This window comes from Staurois parvus, unplaced genomic scaffold, assembly GCF_062004578.1.
Source record: "Staurois parvus isolate SC_StPar_1 unplaced genomic scaffold, SC_StPar_1.0 ptg000780l, whole genome shotgun sequence".
Taxonomy (NCBI): domain Eukaryota; kingdom Metazoa; phylum Chordata; class Amphibia; order Anura; family Ranidae; genus Staurois; species Staurois parvus.
Window position 1 is genome coordinate 1,594,783 of NW_028318576.1, and position 23,692 is coordinate 1,618,474.

The following is a 23,692-nucleotide window of genomic DNA, read 5'->3' on the forward strand; positions in this document are numbered from 1 at the left end:
ACCACCGATTGAACCAAAAGGTCTGGAAAGCCTGTGACCCAGAGAGAGGCAAACTGTAACAGAGCTGTGGGAATTGGTGAGATTTGTGGCCCAAGTCTTACACCAAAAAGAAGAGCTGAAGTTTCTGAAGTTGAAGCCTGTGTACAGTGATTAGTAGCTCTGCGTTTTGAAGAGGTAGAGGCTCCTGGAGGGGGTTTTCCCTCCTGTCACATCTTTAATGAATTTGTCAAGTGCATCACCAAAATGATGTCCTCTTTCAAGATGTCCCGTCTAGTCCGTTTCATTTTATTACCTCTTCTAGGGCATCTGCACTAAAGAGAAGAGAACAAGGCAACTGCTGTACTTCCTCAGTTAAGGCACAAGCCTGGAATACAGGATCATATTGGTTGCAGCCCTAGTCCAGTTAGCTGCAGTTTGATAGACCAAAATCACAGCGATAGCTGGTTGCAGAGCTCGGCCTGCAAGTATAAAGAGAGCCTTTAAGGGCATCTCAAACTTCATTTGAACATAGAAACATCTTCGATAGGTACAGTGAGATGTTTGGGATGGCAGGATCAACAACCAGGAAGAGACCACTTGCTCTTGAACATTTTTTCCCACTGGATAGAGTTTAGCAATCATTTCCTTAGAAGTGAAAATCTTTAATGAATGAAGCCAATCAGATTGCCCATTATATTTGTTTATGTACGGGGAATGCCTTTTTAGATTTTGTTGGTTTCTTTGCACCCAAAAGGGGCATGGCGAGGTAAAGGAGAATCAAATGTGACAATGTCAAGGCTTTTGCCCACAGCAGTGAGCATAACCATGTTAGCAAGCATATTGTGAGAAGCAGCAATATCAGATGTACAGTGGGGATCGAAAGTTTGGGCACCCCAGCTAAAAGTTTGTATTAATGTGCATAAAGAAGCCAAGGAAAGATGGAAAAATCTCCAAAAGGCATCAAATTACAGATTAGACATTCTTATAATATGTCTACAAAAGTTAGATTTTATTTCCATCATTTACACTTTCAAAATAACAGAAAACAAAAAAATGGCGTCTTCAAATGTTTGGGCACCCTGCAGAGTTAATATCTTGTACTGCCCCCTTTGGCAAGTATCACAGCTTGTAAACGCTTTTTGTAGCCAGGCAAGAGTCTTTCAATTCTTGTTTGAGGTATCTTTGCCCATTCTTCCTTACAAAAGTCTTCCAGTTCTTTGAGATTTCTGGGCTGTCTGTCACGCACTGCTCTTTTAAGGTCTATCCATAGATTTTCAATTATGTTGAGGTCAGGAGATTGTGAAGGCCATGGCAAAACCTTCAGTTTACGCCTCTTGATGTAATCCCCCGTGGATTTCGAGGTGTGTTTAGGATCACTATCCATTTGTAGAAGCCATCCTCTCTTTAACTTCAGCTTTTTCACAGATGGCATCAAGTTACCATCCAAAATTTGCTGAAATTTTATTGAATCCATTTTTCTTTCTACTCGTAAGACGTTCCCTGTGCCACTGGCTGCAACACAACCCCAAAGCATGATTGATCCAACCCCATGCTTAATAGTTGGACAGAGGTTCTTTTCATTAAATTCTGTGCCCCTGCTTCTCCAAACGTACCTTTGCTCATTCCGGCCAAAAAGTTCAATTTTAACCTCATCGGTCCACAGAACTTGTTTCCAAAATGCATCAGGCTTGTCTATATGTTCATTTGCAAAGTTCAAACGATGATTTTTGTGGTGAGGACGTAGAAGAGGTTTTCTTCTGATGACTCTTCCATGAAGACCATATTTGTACAAGTATCTCTTTATAGTGGAATAGTGTACCACAACTCCAGTGTCTGCCAGATCTTTCTGGAGGGATCGTGCAGTCAAACGTGGGTTTTGAATTGTTTTTCTCACAATCCTGCAAGCTGTTCTGTCTGATATTTTTCTTGGTCTTCCAGATCTTGCTTTAACTTCCACTGTTCCTGATGACCACCATTTCTTAATTACATTCCGAACAGAGGATATTGACATCTGAAAACGCTTTGCTATCTTCTTATAGCCTTCTCCAGCTTTGTGAGCGTCAACTATTTTCAGTTTCAGTTTTCTAGACAACTGCTTAGAAGAACACATGGTGCTGATTATTGGGGCAAGGTCAGATGAGTCTGGGCATTTAAAACCTTTGAGATTGACATCACCTGGTCTTCCCAGACGATGATTGAGAACAATCCATGACACTGGCAGGTCTCAGCTTGGCAAAGGGGGCAGTGCATGCTATAAATTCTGCAGGGTGCCCAAACTTTTGCAGACGCCATTTTTTTGTTTTCTGTTATTTTGAAAGTGTAAATGATGGAAATAAAATCTAACTTTTGTTGACATATTATAAAAATGTCTAATCTGTAATTTGATGCCTTTTGGAGATTTTTCCATCTTTCCTTGGCTTCTTTATGCACATTAATACACATTTTTAGCTGGGGTGCCCAAACTTTCGATCCCCACTGTATAGGACTCTGGGGGTGAGAAATCATTTGCAGCCTCCTCTAACACTACCTCTTCATTCCCTTCTATGTTGACCTCTTTTTTCAGACAAACCTCTTGCTTTATGACAGAGAATGATGTTGCATGCCTGAGATGTAGAGACTGTTGTTAAAAATCAGGTCCTGCTTTGGTGCAAGGAAAGCATAGTCACTCTGAAGCTGAATGTTTTGTGGGCATCTGGCAGAGCGAATATTTACCTAAGCTTGTGCGGTGGCTTTATTTTGCCGGGTTTCTGCCATAGCTACAGATGAGGGTAATCTCATGAGCGGTGCACAGAATAAGTTGGAGGTGTGCCAGGAAAGAGTATGCAGCAACCCTAGTGTAGACCAACCTGTAGAGAAAAGTCCTTGTGGCTAAACGCTGGGAGAGCCGCCTGAGTAAAGGGCTCTAGGAGGAAGTGACAGGAGCGAGTGCGACCAGTGGTGTGATGAAACAACTAATCATCTACCAAAGACTAAGCTCTGAGAGGTTGAGTTTTAGGGTCAAGTTTGAAAAAAAGTTTACAATGTGTAGTGGTTACATGCCAATTATAGCTTTGGCTTTTACAGTAACGATCAGAGATACAGGATTACCCTGTTTTACCTGTCCAAAATGCTAGATTGTTTTACAGAGTCCAGGGTTTTCAGGATCTGGGTTCAATAGGGATGAACCATGCTCCTGAACCTGTAGCGGACTACACACAGGTGACCTGCTTTACCTGTCCAAAACACTGGACCCTTTTAGAAAGTCCAAGGTCTTTGGAGTCTGGGTTCCATAAGGATGGATCACGGCCCTGGACCTCTAGCATCCACGTTTCACTACACATGTTGCCAAGATGTGCACCTGGGCAGAATCCAGTGCCCAAAGCAACATTGTAGGCCAGACCCATGCCTCCCAAGATTTTACTGAGCTTGTACCGACCTTAAAGCATGGTTTCTATTGTGTTATTAGAAAACAGTGAAGAAGTGACTGAAAAGTTGACTGAAGAATATGAAGATAAATCAAACTAGTTAAGCGAAGATTAATTTCTCCATAAGAGAAGCGGTCCATTATCTGAAGGCACAAGCAAGAAACTGAGAAGTCACACAGTGGGGTAGGGTTAAAAGGGGATGCCCAAAGGGCATGTCCTCAAAATCTTTGCCAGTGTCCAGTCACTTGAAGGCATTTGTCAATAACCCAGGGTCTATGAACACTCAGTCTGTGTCCTGTACTGTACAATTAACATACATAAAAGCATAAGCCAGTCCACATACAAAGAAATTTCCACATCACAAGAGTACAGTTGTATCAATGATTAAGAAATGTAGAGTATGACAGAACTGTAAAGCTATCAAGGATGTGCATAAGGAAACTAATAGCCTACTAAGAGCCCTACTCCCACTCTGAAGGATTAACAAGCCTCAGTAGCTGAGATTAGAGAAACTATGCAGTCTACAAATGCTGCCCGGTTGGCGCTTTAGGGGGAGGAGGCAAAAAACCAAAAGCATGTGGGAGACTCTCAAAACCACTGAAAGAAGGTTCTATGGTCCTGGAGGAGACCACTGTTGAGCTATCTGGTCATCTAACCAGACACCACTCTTGCCATATAATAAACACACACTACACATCATTATAAACAATACCATCTTCATCATAAAGCATGGTGGTGGCTGCAACATCATGCTGTGAGGAATGCTTCTCTGTAGCAGTCCCCAAAGGCTTGTGAGAGTAGATGGTAGAATGAAGGAAAACCTGATGAAGTCTGCAAATAATGTGTGCTTAGGGAGAAGGTTTGTCTTCCATTACAGTATGACACCAAGCATGAAAGCCAAACCTTTACAAAAATTATCCGTTTCTTTAGAATGAATAAAGGGTTCATATTTCAACAAGAATCCAGGGTCCAAGTGTCTATTCTTTCTGATGTGCAAGCATATCAAGTTTCTAATCTCCTAAAATGCATGCGAGTGCAACTTTTGCTCTCTCATGAAGATAAAATGACTCATTGCGTAAGATCCTTGAGCTTCCCATTTTTTCCTTTTTTGGTTTTACATATATCATGCATCACCTTACTTGCTTGGGTTACTGAGAATGTTGCATTGAGATCTGTGCCAAGAAAGAGGATTGGATTCTTTTGTGTTCCATATTTGAGGAAACTTTTGGATGGCATGGTAATGAGGTGGTGACAGTTATACATTTGGGATTGTATCCTCCCGTTTAGATTCTGCCTGGGAAGAGTGTTAACACCACTCATATTTACCACCCAAATTTACATAATAAACTAGGTTTTATTTTATGGATGACCTCAAAATCTTTAACCTGCAAAGTGCCTTTAAGAGTTTTACTAAGGTGCACAGAAAATACTTTGGAAATGGAGGAAACCCCAAAATCAACACAGTGAAGCATTTGCCAGTACTTACACAGTGGTATTATCATGGGCAAAGAGGAATTATAGACTGTAATTCAGGGCTTAAAATTTCAAGTCCTGAGCTACTAGCAAGGCCTTAGAGTTACTCGCTACCAACACACACACACACACACAGAAACTTGTACCCATGCACAGAGACACATGTACGCACACACACAGGCACGTACAGACACGCATACACAAAGATACATGTACATACATACATACACACAGACATGTACAAACACACACAGGGGCGGACTGACAACTCATGGGTCCCCCAGGCAATAGGGATCATGGGGCCCCTATGTCCTTGCCCACACAAAAAAAAAAAAAGAAGAAGAAGGTACCAGGGGCATTTCATGGGGCCCCCTACTGACGCAGTGCACGAGTGCTCGAATGGTCAGTCCGCCCCTGCACAGACATGTTCAATTGTACATGCATACACAGACACACATAAAAAGTTGCAGTACTTTGTTGTTCACTGACAGATCCGAGTACTGCACTCTAGGGGGAGGCAGAGAGCACAGCACACACTCTTTCCTTTGCTTTCACTGCGCTCAGCTATTGAGCAGTCTGACGGCTCCCAGTGCCAATGACAGATCCGGCCTGAGCTCCGAGCCTGCTCAGCAAGACGGCCCTGGGGGACACACTCACCCCCACCATAATTTCCACTCGCCATTGGCGAGCGGAAATTGCAAGCCCTGCTGTAATTCCTATTTATACATTTAGTGCTAACAAAATGGAGGGCAAATCAACATTTCCTGATGCATTTAAAAAAGGTCACAAGCAACAAAAACCTCTAAGACATAAGTAAAAAGCATATGAAGACAGACCCCCATCAACATGTAAATTGTGGTTATCAATTGGCCCTATTTTGTATCTATTCCAATAATTGATATGAAATATAAAAAGGATAATCAGCTGGTGAGAAATATTGTGAACTGTAATGGGGGTCTGAAAGGGTCAGATACTTTGGCTGAAAACATTCTAAAAACTTGGGATTAAAATAGCAATAGTTCAGGAAAGAAAGGAAGGGAAAAGGGAACAGGGAACAGGGAAAAGGGAAATGGGAAAAGGGAAGGGAAAGGAAAGGAAAAGGAAAGTAGTAACACTTACTTGCAGTCCTTTTTTGCCATATGCTATTCCTCTGCCATATATAGCACTTACAAGATCAGGATCATCCTATTAAATGAAAAAAGGGGCTTCTTAATATGGAACATCATTACCTCTGACACATGAATCTATCTGTGAAGGAACATTTCTTGAATGAAGTCTACACTCTAGTGAGCTACAACTTGCGCTTTAGAAGACCTCAGGACGTTAGCACAGACATTCATTGGCAGGAGGGATACCACATTTATTGCCTGATCACATTGTATGGAACATTTCTGTGAGCAATAAACAGTGTTGCTGATGTAGGAAATTGCCCTATCCTACAAGAGCTTTATATCATTGGTTTGGGATCAGGTTATGCATTGCCATTCTTAAGCGGTTTAAAAACTTATCGAAATTCATCAAGTTTAGCAGGAACCAGACGGATTTTAGTATGTGTGTAGCCTTGTCTGTTCAACATAAGTCGGTTGTTGAGTCACTACTGTCAGGATAAAATAGGGCAGACTGGAAGATCCCTGTATCTATATCGCTTGTGTGGATGCAGGGAACTGTCAAGTGTTTTTTTGTTCAGCCTGCTGGTTGAACGAAAAAACACTGTACTGTATATACCCTGCTTTAAATTAAATATAAACCTTTACAGAAACTTCATCAGCATTGTTTGCAGGTTACTCTCGAAAACTAGTAAAAAGTATAACATGTACTGTGTACAGAACCTTAGAGTTACACTGCTGGCATGCACATCACAAAATAGTGCCCATTTTTTTTTCTTTTGATAATCCCAGTTTTTTGGGGTTTTTTTTTTTTTTTTTACACCTCAAAAATTTAATTTTGCAGTAGTTTATTTTAAAGTAAAACTGAGGAGATTATATACACATGCACAAAGTCATGTGAAAAAGTAAGGAAACTTACCTTTTTCATATTTGAAAAGGCAAACATGAAAACTTTTTTTGAATATTATATTTACAGATAAAAGGGATATACTTGAACATAACACACAAAATTGACATGGGGTTTTCATTTTCATGATCTAAATGAACAAAAATGCAGGTCTGTCATAAGGAATACAAGAACACTCCCATATGTACCACTATGTCAAATACATGAAATTAGACTTGTGTTCCGAATTAGCTGCCAGTGCTTAGAACCTCCTTAGAGTGAGTAAGTAGGTGGAAACTATCTCAGATTTCTATGGTCTGGTGTAGAGTTTGCTCCTGACATGGGTGGTGTCATGCCAAGATCCATAGAGGTCTCTAAGGTCCCTCACAGAAAATAAGTTTTGCATGCCCATGAGTCTGTCAAGGGATTTCAAAATGTCAAAATGATTTGAAATCAATCATTTCACTGCTAGAAAAATATTGTACAAGTGGTGTATATTTTATACAACAGCTAATTTGTCCAGGACTGGCCGGCCCAGCAAATTCAGCCTATATAATGCAAGAAGTCTCAAAGAACTCCAACATTTCATTGAGGGGTGATCAGGTAACTCTTGCAACAGCTGGGGTCAAGATACATGCATTTACAATCAGTAGGATTGCACCAATTCAACATGCATGAGAGGTGTGTTAAGAAAAGCCTTAGCTGTCCATAAACAACATTACAGCAAAATTACAGTTTGCCATTGAACCTATAGCAAAGGCCAAGCCTTCTGGAACAATGTACTGAACACTGACCAACCAAAGCGTTGTTTGGCCACAGTAACAGTAGATATGTTTGCTACCCAAACAGAAGACCGTATTTTAGAAGGGCCTCATAACAAATGTGTAGCGTGCTGGTGCATATATTATGGTTTAGGGTTGCTTTGCTGCTTTAGGACCTGGGCAGCTCATCATCGAGTCAACTATATATTCTGCATAATATAAAAGTGTGTGATTAGAATGTGATGCAATCAATCTAAAAACTGACAGAGTTGAAAATGATTACAAGCACAATAGCAAGTCCATCAAGAAATTGCTCAAAAAGAAGGATTATGGTCTGCAATAGTCAAAAGCCCTGATTTGTTTCCCACTTGTAGAGAGATTTTGAAATGGGCAGTTCATGCAAGGAAATCCACAAATATCTTGAAAAATGACAGGAATTTGCTTGGGGAAATAGTCATACATTTCAAAATCAGAGATAGGTGGGCAGTTATACAAAATGCCTATAGCAAGCAATCTCTGCTAAATGGGCAATACCAAATGTTGATAATGATCGAACCTCCTTTCTCTGCAGTACACGATTACATCTGTTTACAGGTGTGCGCAGCCTATTGCACTAGGGTGTGCACCTCAAAAATTCAAACACACATGCATATAATTTATATATTTTTTTAACGTTTTTTTGCTGGTGTCCCACCCACTCACTATTCTCAAGGCAATGCGGAACACTGCAGAACCTGGTGCCACTTTGCTTTTTTTTTTTTTTTTTTTTTTGGTGGAACCCAATTTGCAGTTTATGGTTACAATACAAAATGTATTCACTAAATAGGGATTTGCTTTAAGCTCAAATAGCCCGGGAAGGAAAAATAGATGTAATGGAGCACCTCAAATTATCTAAATTTTGCAAATACCTTGGCAATTGTCCATAAATCGCCTGTTTAGTGAATAAACCCCATTTGTGAAACTATAAAGGCTAGCCAGGTAAAAAAAAAAAAAAAAAAAAAAAAAAAGTCAGATGTAGCAATGATAATAACTGCACTGAATGAAATTAAATAGAAGTTGGAACAACCTGGAAGGGTAAATGGGGTAGAGGATCTTGGATTTACACCTCATCATTTTCTTACCTCTCTCTCCAGAAGTTCCATAATATTGGCTTTCTAACCAATCACGGAGCTTGGCGTATGGTGACATGAGCTCCTGACAGACATTCTGATTGGTTGTAAAGCCAGAACCACTCTGCCAGACTCTTATATGCAGAGCAGCACAGTGGGAGATCATCATGTCCGCACCAACACAGTGAAAAGTGCTTCTACACTTCTCTTAAAGCAGAGCTGGTTAGAGAGAAATCTTTCCTATGCTCCAGTCAGTACACGGATCTCCCCTCACCTCCAGACACAGTAAAAGAAGTGCAGACTAAAGATCTAATGTTTGCCTGTTCAAATATGTTGAGGAAGTTAACAATTTTCATAGCGTGTACAATTTTTCAGCACTGTCATTGCAGAATTGTTCTCAAAGGCCAACCATAATTATTCCTATGGGTAAGCTGTGCCCACAGGGGCCTTGAGCTGTACAGCAGAGTATGGTTCACCCACAGGGATGCACAACAAATAAAATAAATTTTCTGAACAATGGCTGGCCAGCACCAGGTGGGTAAGGATCTCTGAACAGCATGGAAGGCAAGTATTTTACATGGAAGGGGGGTTAATTGAAAGGACAATGGTACTAAAAGGTACCACTGCCCTTTAATGGTCAGTGACTTACTAGAGTCTTACAAGTTAAAAGGGCACCCCCCCATAGTGCTGCTTTCAAGTTCTAATTAAGCCAATAACGTAGGTAAGCATTATTTTATTATAATGGTCAAAACTAAGCCTTTCAGACCTAACTAGTAGAAAGAATAAAATGTAATAGTTCAAGACTTAAAAAGGATAAGTTCACCTTTCGTAACATGTTACACCCATATTCACGGTGTAACATGTTAAAGATGCAGTAGCCCCCACATCCCCCAATGCCCCATTGTGACAGCGAGTAGGAGGGGGGGGAATCATCTGACTTCTTATTTGTTAGGTTGGTGTAGCACTTTTGTATGACTTCTATTCAAGATAAATATTTGTAAAGCAAATTTAGGGATGCAGCCTAGCAAATGCGGTCACAACTGCATTAGGGCCAAAGAGAGATCTCCACTTTGGCTCCAAGACAGCAGTAAACATGACACATGACAGAGATACAAACTCTGTTACATTCAAACACAAATGGTGTGGCTTGAATTCTACTTTAAAAAGATCAAGTATCATTGGTCTCAAGAGGAAAGAAAATAGAAGTTAAAAACATGCTACATCTCCTAAGCAGCAAGGAGTGACATTCATCAGTAGTACCTAGAAAAAAAGGCAGTTGCCACATTGTTCATGCTGCTATGGTGAACAGAGGCAGAAAATGTAATAAGTGTCATTAAAACAGTATAAAATAGACTAATGTGCAGAGACTGGTAAAGAAATAACTCAGGTTACCTGAAGCATTGATGAGAAATGTTTAATTGCTTCATCATGCAGGCCACTCCCTATTAACACGTATCCTATAGCTTGAATATAAGGAGTGAATACATGCAATTAGTTACTTACATGAAAAACAACTTAAATTCCAAAATTCAAGCACAGAAAATAAAGTAGCCATGGAAACTTTACATACGTTTTTAGTAATGTAACTTGGATAAGTACCTTCAAATACATGTTCTTAGCTGGATTAACATGCATACAAATCCGTAAACTAAAATTTTTTTAAGTGCTGTTATCCATTCATCCACTAAAATGTCAATCATGGATACACTAAAGCAAACACTGATCACAGTTTTAAAATCTGTCCTTACACTGATATTCCCAGTGACAGCCACTCGTGATCGGACAGTTTAAAAAAAAGAACTCCTGACAAAAGCAACAAAGTTAAAAATGAATATCCTGTAGAAGAACCAAGAGGAAAAAAAAAAAAAAGGGAGGGGACGGAAGACTAACTACAATATTTAACTAAAATCCACAGTTTCACCTCCTATGAATTTTTTGGCCAGCATTTCACCTACCGCCTCTAAACCCTGGTCATACTGGACTCACCCCAGCAACTGGACAGTGAAATGAACAACAGGCACTCATTTCTCTGACACTCTGCTTTATCCACCTATCAGCATGTTTCTTATCAGCAGATGAACTAATTGGATCCTTCAGCTGCTGCTTACGCTCAGCTCTCCACTCCTACAATGCAGGTTAAAATTTGCCAACATTACTAGAAATATAAAAACTTAAAATTTGATCTATACCCTAAAATCTTTTTAGGGAAGGATTAGAACCAGTCAGGTTTTATTGCAGTTGGAGGCTCTGATTTGTTCCTTTACTTCCCAACCGGTAAAAATATGTCACTAGGATAAGAATTGAGGGAAAACTCTTAAGAGCAGCACAGACAGAAGTAGAAAGCTAGAAAACCTGCCAACTTTTTATTGTTGACCATTTCCCTTTTCTAGAGCCTAAATTGAGGGGAAATGTCTCCAACGTAGCCTGGATAGGCAGTAAAACCTGACATGATAAAAAAAAAAATAATAAAAAGCAACCTGTGTGCAATTCTTGTATAAAAACGATAAATTAATGAATGAATAGGATAATCTGCTGCTAAATCCTCATATGATCACACCACATATCTAAAAAAGGCAATATAGGACAGTGCTACAGATAATGAATACTAAAAGTCCACAAACTCTATAAAAAAAATCTGTACATGTCAAGATTCCCACTGAGTCAATGATATAAATGTATCATAGTAATATTGTAACCATTCATCAGACTGACATGTGAAACATTCAAGTGAATGTCTCAATCAGTAGGTATGAAGAAGTTCCCTTCTGTCCAAGTGTTCAGAGAAAACGGTAATTGCCACTAGTGAGGAACCTTCACCTTCAGCCTCTCACCTGATGGTTAGACCTACTGAACTTTGGTCTAATCGCACTGTTAACCCTATTGTCCCTGGGTTATCCTTCAGGTATGGGTCCTCCAAATTTTCAATGAAAAGCGACTCACCGGTTATATGGAGAGAGAAGCTTACATAGTGTGTACCCATATATAAAATGTATTGAAATAAATTAAAAACAACACTCACAAGCAGAGTGCACGACTGGTGCACTACAGATGACAGCGGTATCAAGATGATAATCCTTATGATTGCCACAGCTGGTGAAAGCTCAGCGAGTGGTCACTGTGCTTTCTCCTGTCTCATCTCCTAGTGGTATCCGGTCACTGTGATCCATATGGTCCCGCCAGCGGTAGAGCGGTATGCCGGTATTTGAATGTCACTCACTCCACCATGCACCCTTACATGTTAAGCCTGCTTGGCTTTGTCAGAGGGTGCGTCGGGTGGTGACAGGAAGTCTAATGTATGAATGAATGGTTGCCATAGCAACCTCCCGCAAGCACGTCATGTCAATGATACAGCCTATTAAGGCTGGTCGGTATATGATGAGAAACTAAAATGAAATGAATGGAGCTCCTAGGTGGCCAGGATACGGTTTGGGATTATTACCTTATTACCTAGTAATAAGGCTTGAAAGTAGATTGTGATGTGAATTGTTTTATAGAATAATGTAAAATGATTGCGGCAATTGGTGCCCAGTTCGTGGGTTCTCTCTTTGCCACATATAATCCCAAACCTTATCCTTGCCACCCAGGAGCTCCATTCACTTCATTTTAGCTGCTCATCATATACCGATCAGCCTTAACAGGCTGTATCATTGACATGGCGTCCTTGTGGGCGGTCTGATGAAGCCACACAGGCTTAACGTGTAAGGGTGCATGGTGAAGTGAGTGACATTCAAATACCGGCATACCACTCTACCGCCGGCGGGACCATATGGATCACAGTGACAGGATACCACTAGGAGATGAGAGAGCACAGTTACCTTACTCATTGAGCTTTCACCAGATGCGGCAATCATAAGGATTATCATCTTGATACAGCTGTCATCTATAGTGCCCCAGTCATGTGCACTCTGCTTGTGAGTGTTGTTTTCATTTATTTCAATACATTTTATATATGGGTACACACTATGTAAACTTATCTCTCCAATATAACCAGTGAATTGCTTTTCACTGAAAATTTGGAGGACCCAAACCCAAAGGATATCCCCACAACCCAGGGGCAATAGGGTTAACAGTGCGATTAGACCGAAGTTTAGTAGGTATAACCACCAGGTGAGAGGATGAAGGCGAAGGCTCCTCACTAGTTGCGATTTCCGTTCTCTGTTTTCTCTGAACACTTGTACGGAAGGGAACTTCGTCATACCTACTGATTGAGACTTGATTGTTTCACATGTCATTCTGATGAATGGTTACATAATTACTATGAAACATTTATTTTATTGACTCAGTGGGAATTCGTTATAGAGTTTATGTGGACTTTTACTATTATCTGTAGCGCTGTCCTATTATAAAACCTGACATGGGTTGTAACTTTTTCCATTCACAACTAAATAAAATATTGATAAAAAAAAGGTAATTTTTATTTTTGATGAACTAGGAGTGCAGAAAGCACAAGAAAGCTAAGCAGATGGATGTGCAGGCTGTTTATTAAGGAAACAGGAAGGACCACTAGAGGGAAGATACAGAGGGCTTGTTCAAAGATTCAAAACAGAGGCATGAGGATGCCACCTAGCAGCCCGATGCCGGGGACAATTCTTCTTTGTGTAAAAAAGGCAGCTGAAAACAGCCTTAAGCAGCACCAGCCCCAATGTTCAGATAGCAAACTGTAAAGAGTCAATATGGAAATAAAAGTCCCACCAGTCCTGGTGCTCAGACAGCAGTACAGAACCACACATCTTAGCAGAGCTCATTAGTACAAAACAGTGATAAAACTGCTGCTTCTAATAAGTACTCACAGGAACCATTAGGACAGACCAGTCATTTTGGTGTTAAAGCTTAACTCTGGGTAGGTTACTAATTTTGGCCCCTACTTCCTGTCCATAAACACATTATACAAGTGAATATTTTATTCTTCCGACCTAGTTTCTTAGTAAATTGCCCTGTAAAAGTTGGTGATGTCATTGATTCACATTAGAAACAGCAGCTATGACCAGACCCTGGAGAGGAGGCATTAGAGAAGTGCCAATGACTTTTCATGTTACTGTACAGGGCTGCTGGAATAAACCAATTCCCATCATACAATGAGAATAGTAGCCGGCAACGGGCACTGGTATAAAGCTTTTTTTCTGCTCATAACAAAATGTCAGCATTTACTTTACTGCATGCAGCTATGAGGAGAAGCACTAACAGTGAGCCTTGGAGCTCATTTTCATAGCCTGTATCTCTTCCAGCAGGTGTGATTGGGAGTCTCCAGGCCTGTCAGTCAGTGTTAGAGCATGATTAGCAAGACAGGCCAAGATTCTCCTGACTGGTCAATCAAATACGATCATGTTGGCTGACAGGACAGACCAGAAGTCTGCGATACCCATATCCTTTCACGTCAGCCAGTGACTTAGTTTGCAGCTGGTAAGAAAAAAAGAACTATAGTGGGGATATAACACAACTGGCCAGGTAAGGGGTGAGCATATTGGTCACTAGGCTTCCAAAGATGATACCGAGTTCTTATTATGCATTACTTAAAAAGAGGAGGTCAGCTTTAACAAGTTCACATTGTCTCCTGCATAGTACTTCACAGCCCCAGAACAAGGTCCCGTTTGGAAGGCGGGCAGTGTAAATTGTCAAAGAACTGGGGGGGTGGGCACAAGAGAAAGAGGCAAGAATCACACTTAATGGCTGTGTTATTTAAATTGTGTTCCAGGGTTTGCTTGTCTTTAGCTGGGAGAACTTGCAATAATTTAGGACTTTATATAAAGTCTCAGAAATCTTTCATTAAGGTGAAGACCTTAATGAAAGATTTCTGAGACTTTATTTAAAGTCTTAAAATTTAGGTTATAGCTTGAATACCATGTCATATATATTTTATTTATTATTGTAAAGAACATATTCAAAAACACTTTATTTTTCAGATTTTCTGGGGGAAAAAAAATGGCTTTGAAAAAAACAAAAAGATGGGGAAAAAAAACAAAAAAAAAACCCACTGCTAAATTTCTTCACTTCAGAAGGAGATATATACAAACTTAGATGTCTTTTAGCATCCAAGAACTGGTACTGAAGTGTTAAATAGTTGTTTGTATTATGTCAATACATAACCCTGTAGTAACTCATGGTCTCACCATCCCAGATATTTAATACTATCTCCTGGTAACTCATAACTGTAGTCGTGCTCCATGTAAATTCACTAGATTTAATGCTACTGCTTACTTAGCAATGCCATTTATTTCAATACCTTTCTATGTAATAGTATTATTACTCACTGACTGTGGACCTATTCGATTTGCTGTGGTTGACTGCCTTGTATAACATCAGTTTACTGTTTCACTATAAATAAAAAATAAGGAAAAAAAAAAAAAAAACCAAACAAATAGCCCTGTAAGTGCAAAACTTTTGTTAGGTGCGTTAGTAGGTGCAGTAACTTAAAGCAGATATCAAGATAGAGAGGCTTGTCCACAGGTACTTGCTGTAGATGTGATAAAGTGGCCAAGCAAAGATGTATGAAACTTCCATATTTCTGCTCTACAATAGCAATTTAAACTTTAATTCGAGATGTTCAGTCTACAGGTACTACCGACAAGTCCATAGTCATTTTATTATACAGAAGTCCAAAAAGTTTGTATGTTTAGCTAACTTACCCAGCTCCTCGTTTATGTCGTCATCTTCAGTGACAAAAGGCAATCTCCTCTGTTCAGCCAGAGATTTGGCTTGGCTCTGGAAAGGAAAAAAAAAAAAAAGAAAAAGAAAAAAGGTTTAGAGATTTAGAAGGTGCATAAGTAAACATACCAACCTAAATGAATGCAAACAAACGGAGATCTATGTGCTCCCTTAGTGGCAAATTAGTCTTAAATAGTTGTGATCCCCCAACAGAAGTTACTCTCAAAAAAGGAAAAAGTAATCAGTGCTGGGATTTCAGCTGTGCTCAAAAAAATAAACGGTTATTAAGATTTAGTGAAAGATGGTTAACCAGACAAAAGAGAAATAAAAGCAATGTTTCTTTGCAAGACCATTTTGTAACTTATGGGCTGGGTGATGTTGGAGGGGGAATACGATTGTCATGGTGTATTGAAAACTACAGACTAGCACGCACATAGACAAGTAGAATTCAAAGAAGTTGCTCACCTTTTAATAAAAAAAATATATAAATAAATGCACATTATCTGCAGGTAAAAAAAAAAAAAAAAAAAAAAAAAATGTGCGCATTTGCTATTTGTTTTAGGAGCTTGGAAAGCATTGCAGCAGTGATCAGCAGATCGCTGGTGCCATGTAGGTCTCCTGCAGACTGTCAGTGTAATCTGTACATCGTACAGGCAGGCAGTTTTACTCAGACAGGAAGAAATCAATGAACTACCGTAACGCTCGACAGTGCCATGGTAGTTTGAGAGCTACAAGCTGACAGCCACAAACTCTGAATGATGTGGCCAGGTGGAACCCCGCATGGATGTTTTTTTTTTTTTCTTTTAACTGACAGCTAGCGAAGATAGAATATCCCCAGCTAGATGTCACAATGGGGGATTGGGGGCCAGTCTTCCAGTAACACGAATATAGGTGTAACATGTCCTGAAAGGTGAAATTATCCTTTTAAAAGCATGTTGAAGTCATATATTGACTATTCCAGAGATTATTCATTGGGAATGTATCTGTACTTAGGAAGAAAAAAATCTTGTATTTGCACGGATACCATGCATGTCATATGTGGTTCACAGGTCTTAAAAACATCATTCCAGAGGACATTGAAGTGATTGAAAAATTATTGAATTAAAATAAACATTTTATTCTTGCATGCTCTGTGCAATAGTATTGCACAGAGCATCTATGAACCTCCTCCTCTGGGGTCCCTTGCCAGCACTCTAGGCTTCTCTTCTCCGGGTGGAATTTATATAGCAACTTAACTTTAAAACAATCCTTAGTCAAACTGGAAACATTTTTACCTTTTGCCTTTAAAATACATACAATTATGCATGTGAAAAACATCATATTCTAACAGACTTATTTACTACAACTGTGGTGTGCACAATCTGGTGCAGCACTGTATAGAAACCAATCAGCTTGCAGGTTTTATTATCAAAACTTAATTGAACATAGCGTTAGAAGCGGATTGTGCTACCATGCACAGCTGTACCAGATTCTGAGTGCACCAGTTTTAGTACGTCTCCCCCACAGTGTTTAATCAGTTCCTGCCCGACCGTCATTTTCCTAACTATTACTACTTTTGTCGATCCAGGTGAACGTTATAGGACGACCCTCTAAGTCATTTCCTTGCACAGGCCCACAGGGCCATGCTGCAGCGAGATCTGTCACCGGCTGTGTCAGACACAGCCAATGACTGATTTGTGTACTGGCTCATAGTCGGTACCATGTGAATGCTGTGACCAATCACAGCAGGTCACATGACAATTATAAATGGATAGCATCCTTTTATACCATCTATTAGATATAATTGTGCTGCTAGCTGTGATTAGCCACAATGAACACATGGTACAGACTGGGACAATCACAGCCCATTTGTGTCATGTGATTAGCTGTGGCCAATCAGCTAACAGTAAAATACTTGCTTACAGCAATGAAGTTCATTGCTAAAAGCAACCATAATGTATAATCTTCCCCAGAGTAGTACAATGTTACTATGGTAACATTATATTACTCTAGTCACACTGTTAAAAAAACAAAAACTAAACAAAAAGTATAAGATTTTTTTTTTCGTACTGTCACCAGTAAGGGTCTCTGATCACCACCACACCAGTTGTATGGTGACACTGTACTGCACTGGTGAAAGTACAAAAAAAAAAAAAAAAAAAATTTAAATATACACACACTTTAAAATTTCATTTTCCCAAAAAATTATAAAACTTCAGAAAACTCATCACGCCTCTTACTAAATACCGCAGATGGTCTACTTTCTAAAAAAGGGGTAAATTTGGGGGATATCTGAACTGTCCTGACATATTTGGGTCTCAACAAACGATAGGCCATCAGTATATCAGGACTGATCGATTTTCAGATAAATACCATAGTTTGTGGACTCTATAACTTTCCTACAGGCTAAATAATATAGAACAATTTTCACCAAAGAAATGTAGCAGTATTCATTCTGGCCTAAAAATTTATGAACAATTATTTTTTATTTGCAAAATTTTATAAACAGAAAACAAAGAAAAAAAAATGTTTTTTCCCCCCCAAAAATGAATCTGTCTTTTTTTCATTTAGCAAAAAGAAAAAAAAAAAAAAAAAAACCAGTGGTGATTAAATATCACCAAAAGAAAGCCAGTTATGTGAACAAATTTTTAAAAATTTAGTTTGGGTACATTTTTGCATGACCACGCAATTGTCAAAGAGTGACAGCACAGAAAGCTGAAAATTGGCCTGGGCAGGAAGAGGATAAAAGTGCCCGGTACTGACGTGGTTAAGGTGGCTCTAAAAATCACTATATATATTACCAGGATCTTTTCTGTATTTCGTGAAACTATAGATTCACAAGCTGGTGATCCTCTTGGTTCACAGTCCATATCACGGAAGGTAAAAAATGATGAATCTGGGAAAACAGTGGAAAAAAAGTATATTGGCACAAAATACTGTAAAACCATTAGATATGAAAGTAAAGGCAAAGAGTAAAAAACACTTCCGGTATATACCCAAGGAATAATATAGTCAGTTGATTTAAACCTAAGAACAATATACACTAATGCTGGTCAGTCCTAAGATATAGTTGCTTAGTTTTCTTTTTCAGGCTTAAGCTGGCCATACTTGGATTGAAATTCAGCCAGTTCAGCAGGGACTCCCCAAACTTCGATCCATGTATAGCCACTGATTGAACAGAAGTTGATCTGTTGCTCAGTAAATGTTTAACCGCCCTGTTGGCAAATTTTGGTCTGATGAGTGTTTGAGGCTATAGACTGCAGCACTGCAGACCACTGCACGGTAGTTGATCCAGAGTGCTGCTGGTTACTATGCAAATCACAAATTTCATTCATGCCAGATATTACACACAGAGCTATTCCTCCAGTGTAGTGACTGATAATCCTGACTATTATAGTCTTCCTTTGCACTAATTATTCAAAAAACACCTTGGATTCTGTCCACGGAGGCTGCCCCCACATTGCAAGGGTTAGATGCACATTTAAGGATCCATGTACACTGCAGCTGATTAATTCCTGTTTAGGAGCTTTTCTGTGTTTTTTCAGCAGCCCCTGAACTCTCCTTAATGTTTTCCTATGTATTCATGTACACTATGTTGTTTACAGGCAGTTGAGTTTACAGTTGTTTTTTTGAACGCACCAAACTTGTGTTCAGGAGTAGATTTTATCAGCGTTTCAAATGCCAAACGCTTGTAAACTCTTTTTTAAACACTAAAGTGCTTCAAAAACTGCTTCGTGTGAAAGCAATATAGACCAGAAAAAGAAAGTTGGAGGGTAAACAAAATTGAAAGAGCACCAATTGCCTAGTCACTTAGTAAGTGTTGATGTCTAAACCGTATACAATGGCAGAAAAACAAAAAAAAATGGGTCCCAAAAAGGTAGGTAAAGTCCACCCATTGAGACAAGTGGTTAAGTCAACAACAAACAAGGCTTGTAGCAGGTTCTGCAATTTAAAAAAAACAATATTTATTGCAAAAAAAAAAAGTTTGTGGTACAACAAGATGAAGTTCACATTCTGTACGCAACAACCACATACACATACATACATAGACATACAATATATTAAAACCAATGTCAATATAGGAGGCATCCAGACGTCAATTAGAGTGCCTGCATGTGGTCACCGCGGAGAAGCGGTCCCCAAAAGAAGAGGGATACATGGACTAATAGTTTCTAAATACAGCGCTGCAGTGTCCACATATAGACAAGCCCCTGGGCCCATATGTTAAGCGATATTGATGGTAATCAGGGATAATTCCCGAAGAGGTCGGAGAGGGCAAGTCCAAATGAACAGGAAAATTGTCCAGTGTATGGAATTCAACGGCTCATAATTAGCAGTAAATTAGCCTGGAGTGTAAACGGATTGTAAGATTGTAGGGCCACCTAATTCCACTTGCAAAGATTTGAACAGCATGACCACATAGTTGGAACCATATAGGTGTGAGGAATTAGTTCAATAGTCACTTAGACGACCAGTTAGCCAATAGGGCAGCATGGATGCCCCGGTATAAGGTGGTGGTATGTATCCTCACCAGTATATTACACAGTAGGTGTGGGACATTTCCTTCGTGTCCATTTATGTATAAAGCCAGGATCATATAACAGAATTGTCAAGTTCCCAGATTCATTGACCAGTGTATAGACCTCACAAAGCAATGTGGTCATCCGCTGTGTAGGTCAGGAAATAAAGGAGTCCGTGCAGACTTGTATATATCGAGTCTTGGCTACTAATGTTGAATATAAGCAAGGAACGGTTTTACGACTCCGCGGCCGCCAATGAGGGTCTTAACTGGTAAAAAATGCTGTCCGATGCATTATAGGGTGATAGTCCTTTCACTCCACAGGCTTACAAAGGACTATGCTGTCAGTAAGAAGTAAAGGTTGTGTCACCATTGAGTATTCGATCCGATAAGGGTCTGTTTTCCTTCTGCCCACGGCAGACTTCAGCCGCCATTGGGATCGCGGAGAGGCGTAGCAGGAACATCACTCACAACTCATAACATCAATGCGCTACGATTATGTACAAGCATTGCTTCGTCAGGAACAACATGCGGGCGGCGAATTACTTCTTATAAATGGTGACTTATCCCGCCCCTTGCCGCACGATGGAATTCTCTTAAAGGAGATACTATTTTAAACATACCTGACCAAGATAAAATGCTGTTACCAGTCAACCTCTTACCAGAAGCATGACATACTCCTATTTGACTCACTAGAATTTCAAAATATATATACTCAATATATCATCAAGTCGAGTCAATCTTAATTCAAAAATCAAAAGGTTGGGGGATAAAGAAAAAATTACCAAAGCGACATTAAAAACCAAAAGCATCGGTAGTCAAATTTTATAAGTACCACCCATTGCTATTCATTCAGAAATACCTGCAAATTTAGTTCTGTATTAAGATCAAGTGGGGCCAAAGATTTTAATTTATAGATCCACCATTTTCCTTTTCTAAGTAGAACAGTACTGAAGTCACCTCGTCTGAGATAATTTTAAGGCAAAATAACTTTAATTTTCATTCCTTCCGTATTGCCCCCATGGGATTTCCAAAAGTGCTTTGCCAGTGGTTTTTCCAAATTTTTGGGTTTTTCTTTAATCTCTCGTAAATGTTCTCCAATTCTCGCTTTTAACTGTCTTTTGGTCTTATCGATATAGATTTTTTTCACAGGGACCTGTGATCATATAGATCACCCTAGTTGTTGAGCAATTAATTAGATCCCTAATTTAGAAGCTATTTTCCTTTAATAAAGTTCCGGAAAACATTGGTTTGATCCACATGTTGACAAATTTGGTATTTCCCACATGGGTACATTTCCCTTACTCTGGGGTAGTCGGAAAGCCAATCATTAGAAGTTGTCCTAATGAATTCTTAGTGGATCAAAATTTCTCCAAGGTTCTGCACCTTTCTGGGTATCATTTGTGGGGTTGGTCCCACAATGGGGGTCAGGCCACGGCAGTTAGAGAGGATCCCCAATGGTTTTGGAGTATTTCTCTTACCTTGCCCCATTGGGATGCAAAGGAGGTTATTAACCTTATTGGGCCACCGTATTTATTATGCACTCTAGTTTTTTTTTTTTCAGTAAGAAGGCACTTCCTATCATAAATCTGCCACTTTTCTTTTAGCTCTACACAATTGCCTGTGTGAGTATCCCCGTTCATGAAAATAGGCATACAAGTCCCTGTGCCTCCTCCTTAGAATCTGAGTTTTGTACAGCTCCGCTTAATGTGAAGAAATTGCCCCACTGGGATCCCATTTTTTAGCCAAGTTGGATGGTGGCTATCTGCTTGTAGAAGTGTATTCGCTGCCATATCCTTGTGGTAAGTGCGGGTCACTAGTTGATCATCGTCGATAGCTATAGAGAGAACTAAGAAGGGTATCTGTCTGTTGTCACATGTGTAGGTTAGGTGAATATTCCTATCGTTTTGATTTAGAGTCTATAAACTGACCAAATACTTCAATGTTGCCTCTCCAAAAGGAAAAAGACATTGTTGATGTACCTCAGCCATGTATAGACGTGGCTACAGTACATCGGCAAGGTATAGACCTCTTGTTCTTCCCAAATCCCCAGAAGGAGGCAAGCATAAAGCTGGGGAACTCAGAGGTACCTCGTACCTGTTTATAAGTCATATTATCATCCAGTTGTCGTTTTACTTCATTTAGATAGTTGGTCTCACTCATGACAACCACATTACCCCCTTCGCACTTCTCTTAAGAGCTTTTTAGTTTCCCTTAATTCAAACAAAGTCTTTCGTTCCTCCATATCTAGGTTGCCATGATTACCTATAGTCCAATCGACCAATTTTAGGTCCTTCTGTACCATATCCAGGAAAAAGGCTCAACCACTTATTTTTACTTTGAATTGGCATTTTAGTTGATCGAAAATTTAGGTTTGCCCATCTCCTGGAGATAGTAGTATAATTAATCGGAACCTTTATTCTCTTCAAGCAATTAAATGAATGTATCCAACATCAAGGTGGCCTGCTCGGATTCCAACAATGGAACTTTTTGGGTATACAATGATCTAAAAGATACTTTGCGTAAAAATAACATTATATCCTTGTATACCGCAAATTCATCCATACTGCTGGTTGGAGAGAATGACATACCCCTTTGTAGGAGTCTTATATGTCTTGGGGCAAGTGGGAAGTCGGATAGATTAATGACCTTCCTATCAGTTTTTAAATTGCACAACCTGATACAAGCCTCGTTTGCGATTGAATTAACCACTTGTCTCACTGGGTGGGCTTTACCTACCTTCGGGACCTATTTTTGGTTTGTTTTTTTAGTGTGACAGCAGCCTATTGGCAGAAAAAGTGAATTTAAATTCATGATCTTATTTATAAAGTCGAATGTAATACAAAAAAAATAAATAAATAATAAAAAAAAAAAAAAAAGAAAAAAAAAGTACCCATTTTGGTTTTCGGCCAAATGTATGCTCAATCTTCGGTTTTGGTCCAAGAATTTTAATTTCTGTGCACCACTAATGAAAAGGTAAAAACCATTTCTAAGGTCTGCAGTTTCCCCTTAGGATTTTTAAATATAATTCAGAAAGATTTGTTACAAGAAGCAAGAGCTAAACTCATGCATTGAGATAATTTTTAACTTACTCAAAAGCAGCTGAACATCAAGCACTGAACAGTCTTTCGCTGCTCTTCATTTAAGTGAGGTCTTAGCTTCACAAATTGATCTGTGCCTCTAATACCATTTACAATCTGGAATCCCCTATGCTGTCCTGACAGACTATATATGATGGTAGAGGGAGGCCGTGTACCTTTGTTTGGGAAGAAGAGAACCTGGGTAAAAAACACATGAAATTTCATCCAAAATAACGATCTTTTAATGCAAGTGGGGCCTTTTCTGTACTACGGATGAACGACAGCACTAAAATTACCACTTAGCTAGTTCACTATAAAAAGGAATCAAAACATACTTTTTTTTCATAGAGAAGCAAGAAAGGTGCACACAATCCCCCCTCCCCTTTCCCCAATGCTGGTTGCCCTTTCTGGGCACAGGGGGTGCAGAAGAGTCTAGTGCCCAGCAGATTTGAACACTGGTGGATTTGATGGAATTCCCCTTATTTTAGCGTTTTTTCTAAAACCTTGGACAATGCAATAGGGTGGCCTATTTTTTAGTGCCTGGCCGGGTGTTGCCTTTTCCTTGGCCACTGTGTCCACCTCCAAACTTTCTAAACAAAGGCCCAGTTTACTGTTCTTAAGATTCGAGGGGGTGGGGGGTCGTCGTGTGGCCAATGGAAGTAGAAAATTTTCTAGAATCAGTGGGGTTAAACAATGCTTCATCATTTGTGTCAGTGGGAGAAAAAGGTACCCCATTGTAAGTGTCAGTGAAAGG

The 23,692-nt window shown here is 39.6% G+C and overlaps 1 protein-coding gene across 3 annotated transcripts in view; it reads right to left on the reverse strand.

The window, feature by feature from the left end:
• Nucleotides 1–23,692, reverse strand: part of TTC13 (tetratricopeptide repeat domain 13) — a 155,660-nt gene that overhangs the window by 99,191 nt on the left and 32,777 nt on the right. For 2 of the 3 annotated variants that reach the window (XM_089654610.1, XM_089654609.1), the window contains exons 2-5: nt 18,141–18,235; nt 15,342–15,417; nt 10,111–10,181; nt 5,976–6,041 (exon numbers count right to left, since the gene is read on the reverse strand). In XM_089654610.1, coding sequence (XP_089510736.1) covers nt 5,976–6,041; nt 10,111–10,181; nt 15,342–15,417; nt 18,141–18,235 — 308 coding nt within the window. The remainder of the gene's footprint in view (nt 1–5,975; nt 6,042–10,110; nt 10,182–15,341; nt 15,418–18,140; nt 18,236–23,692) is intronic. The other variant, XM_089654611.1, reaches the window with a different exon arrangement.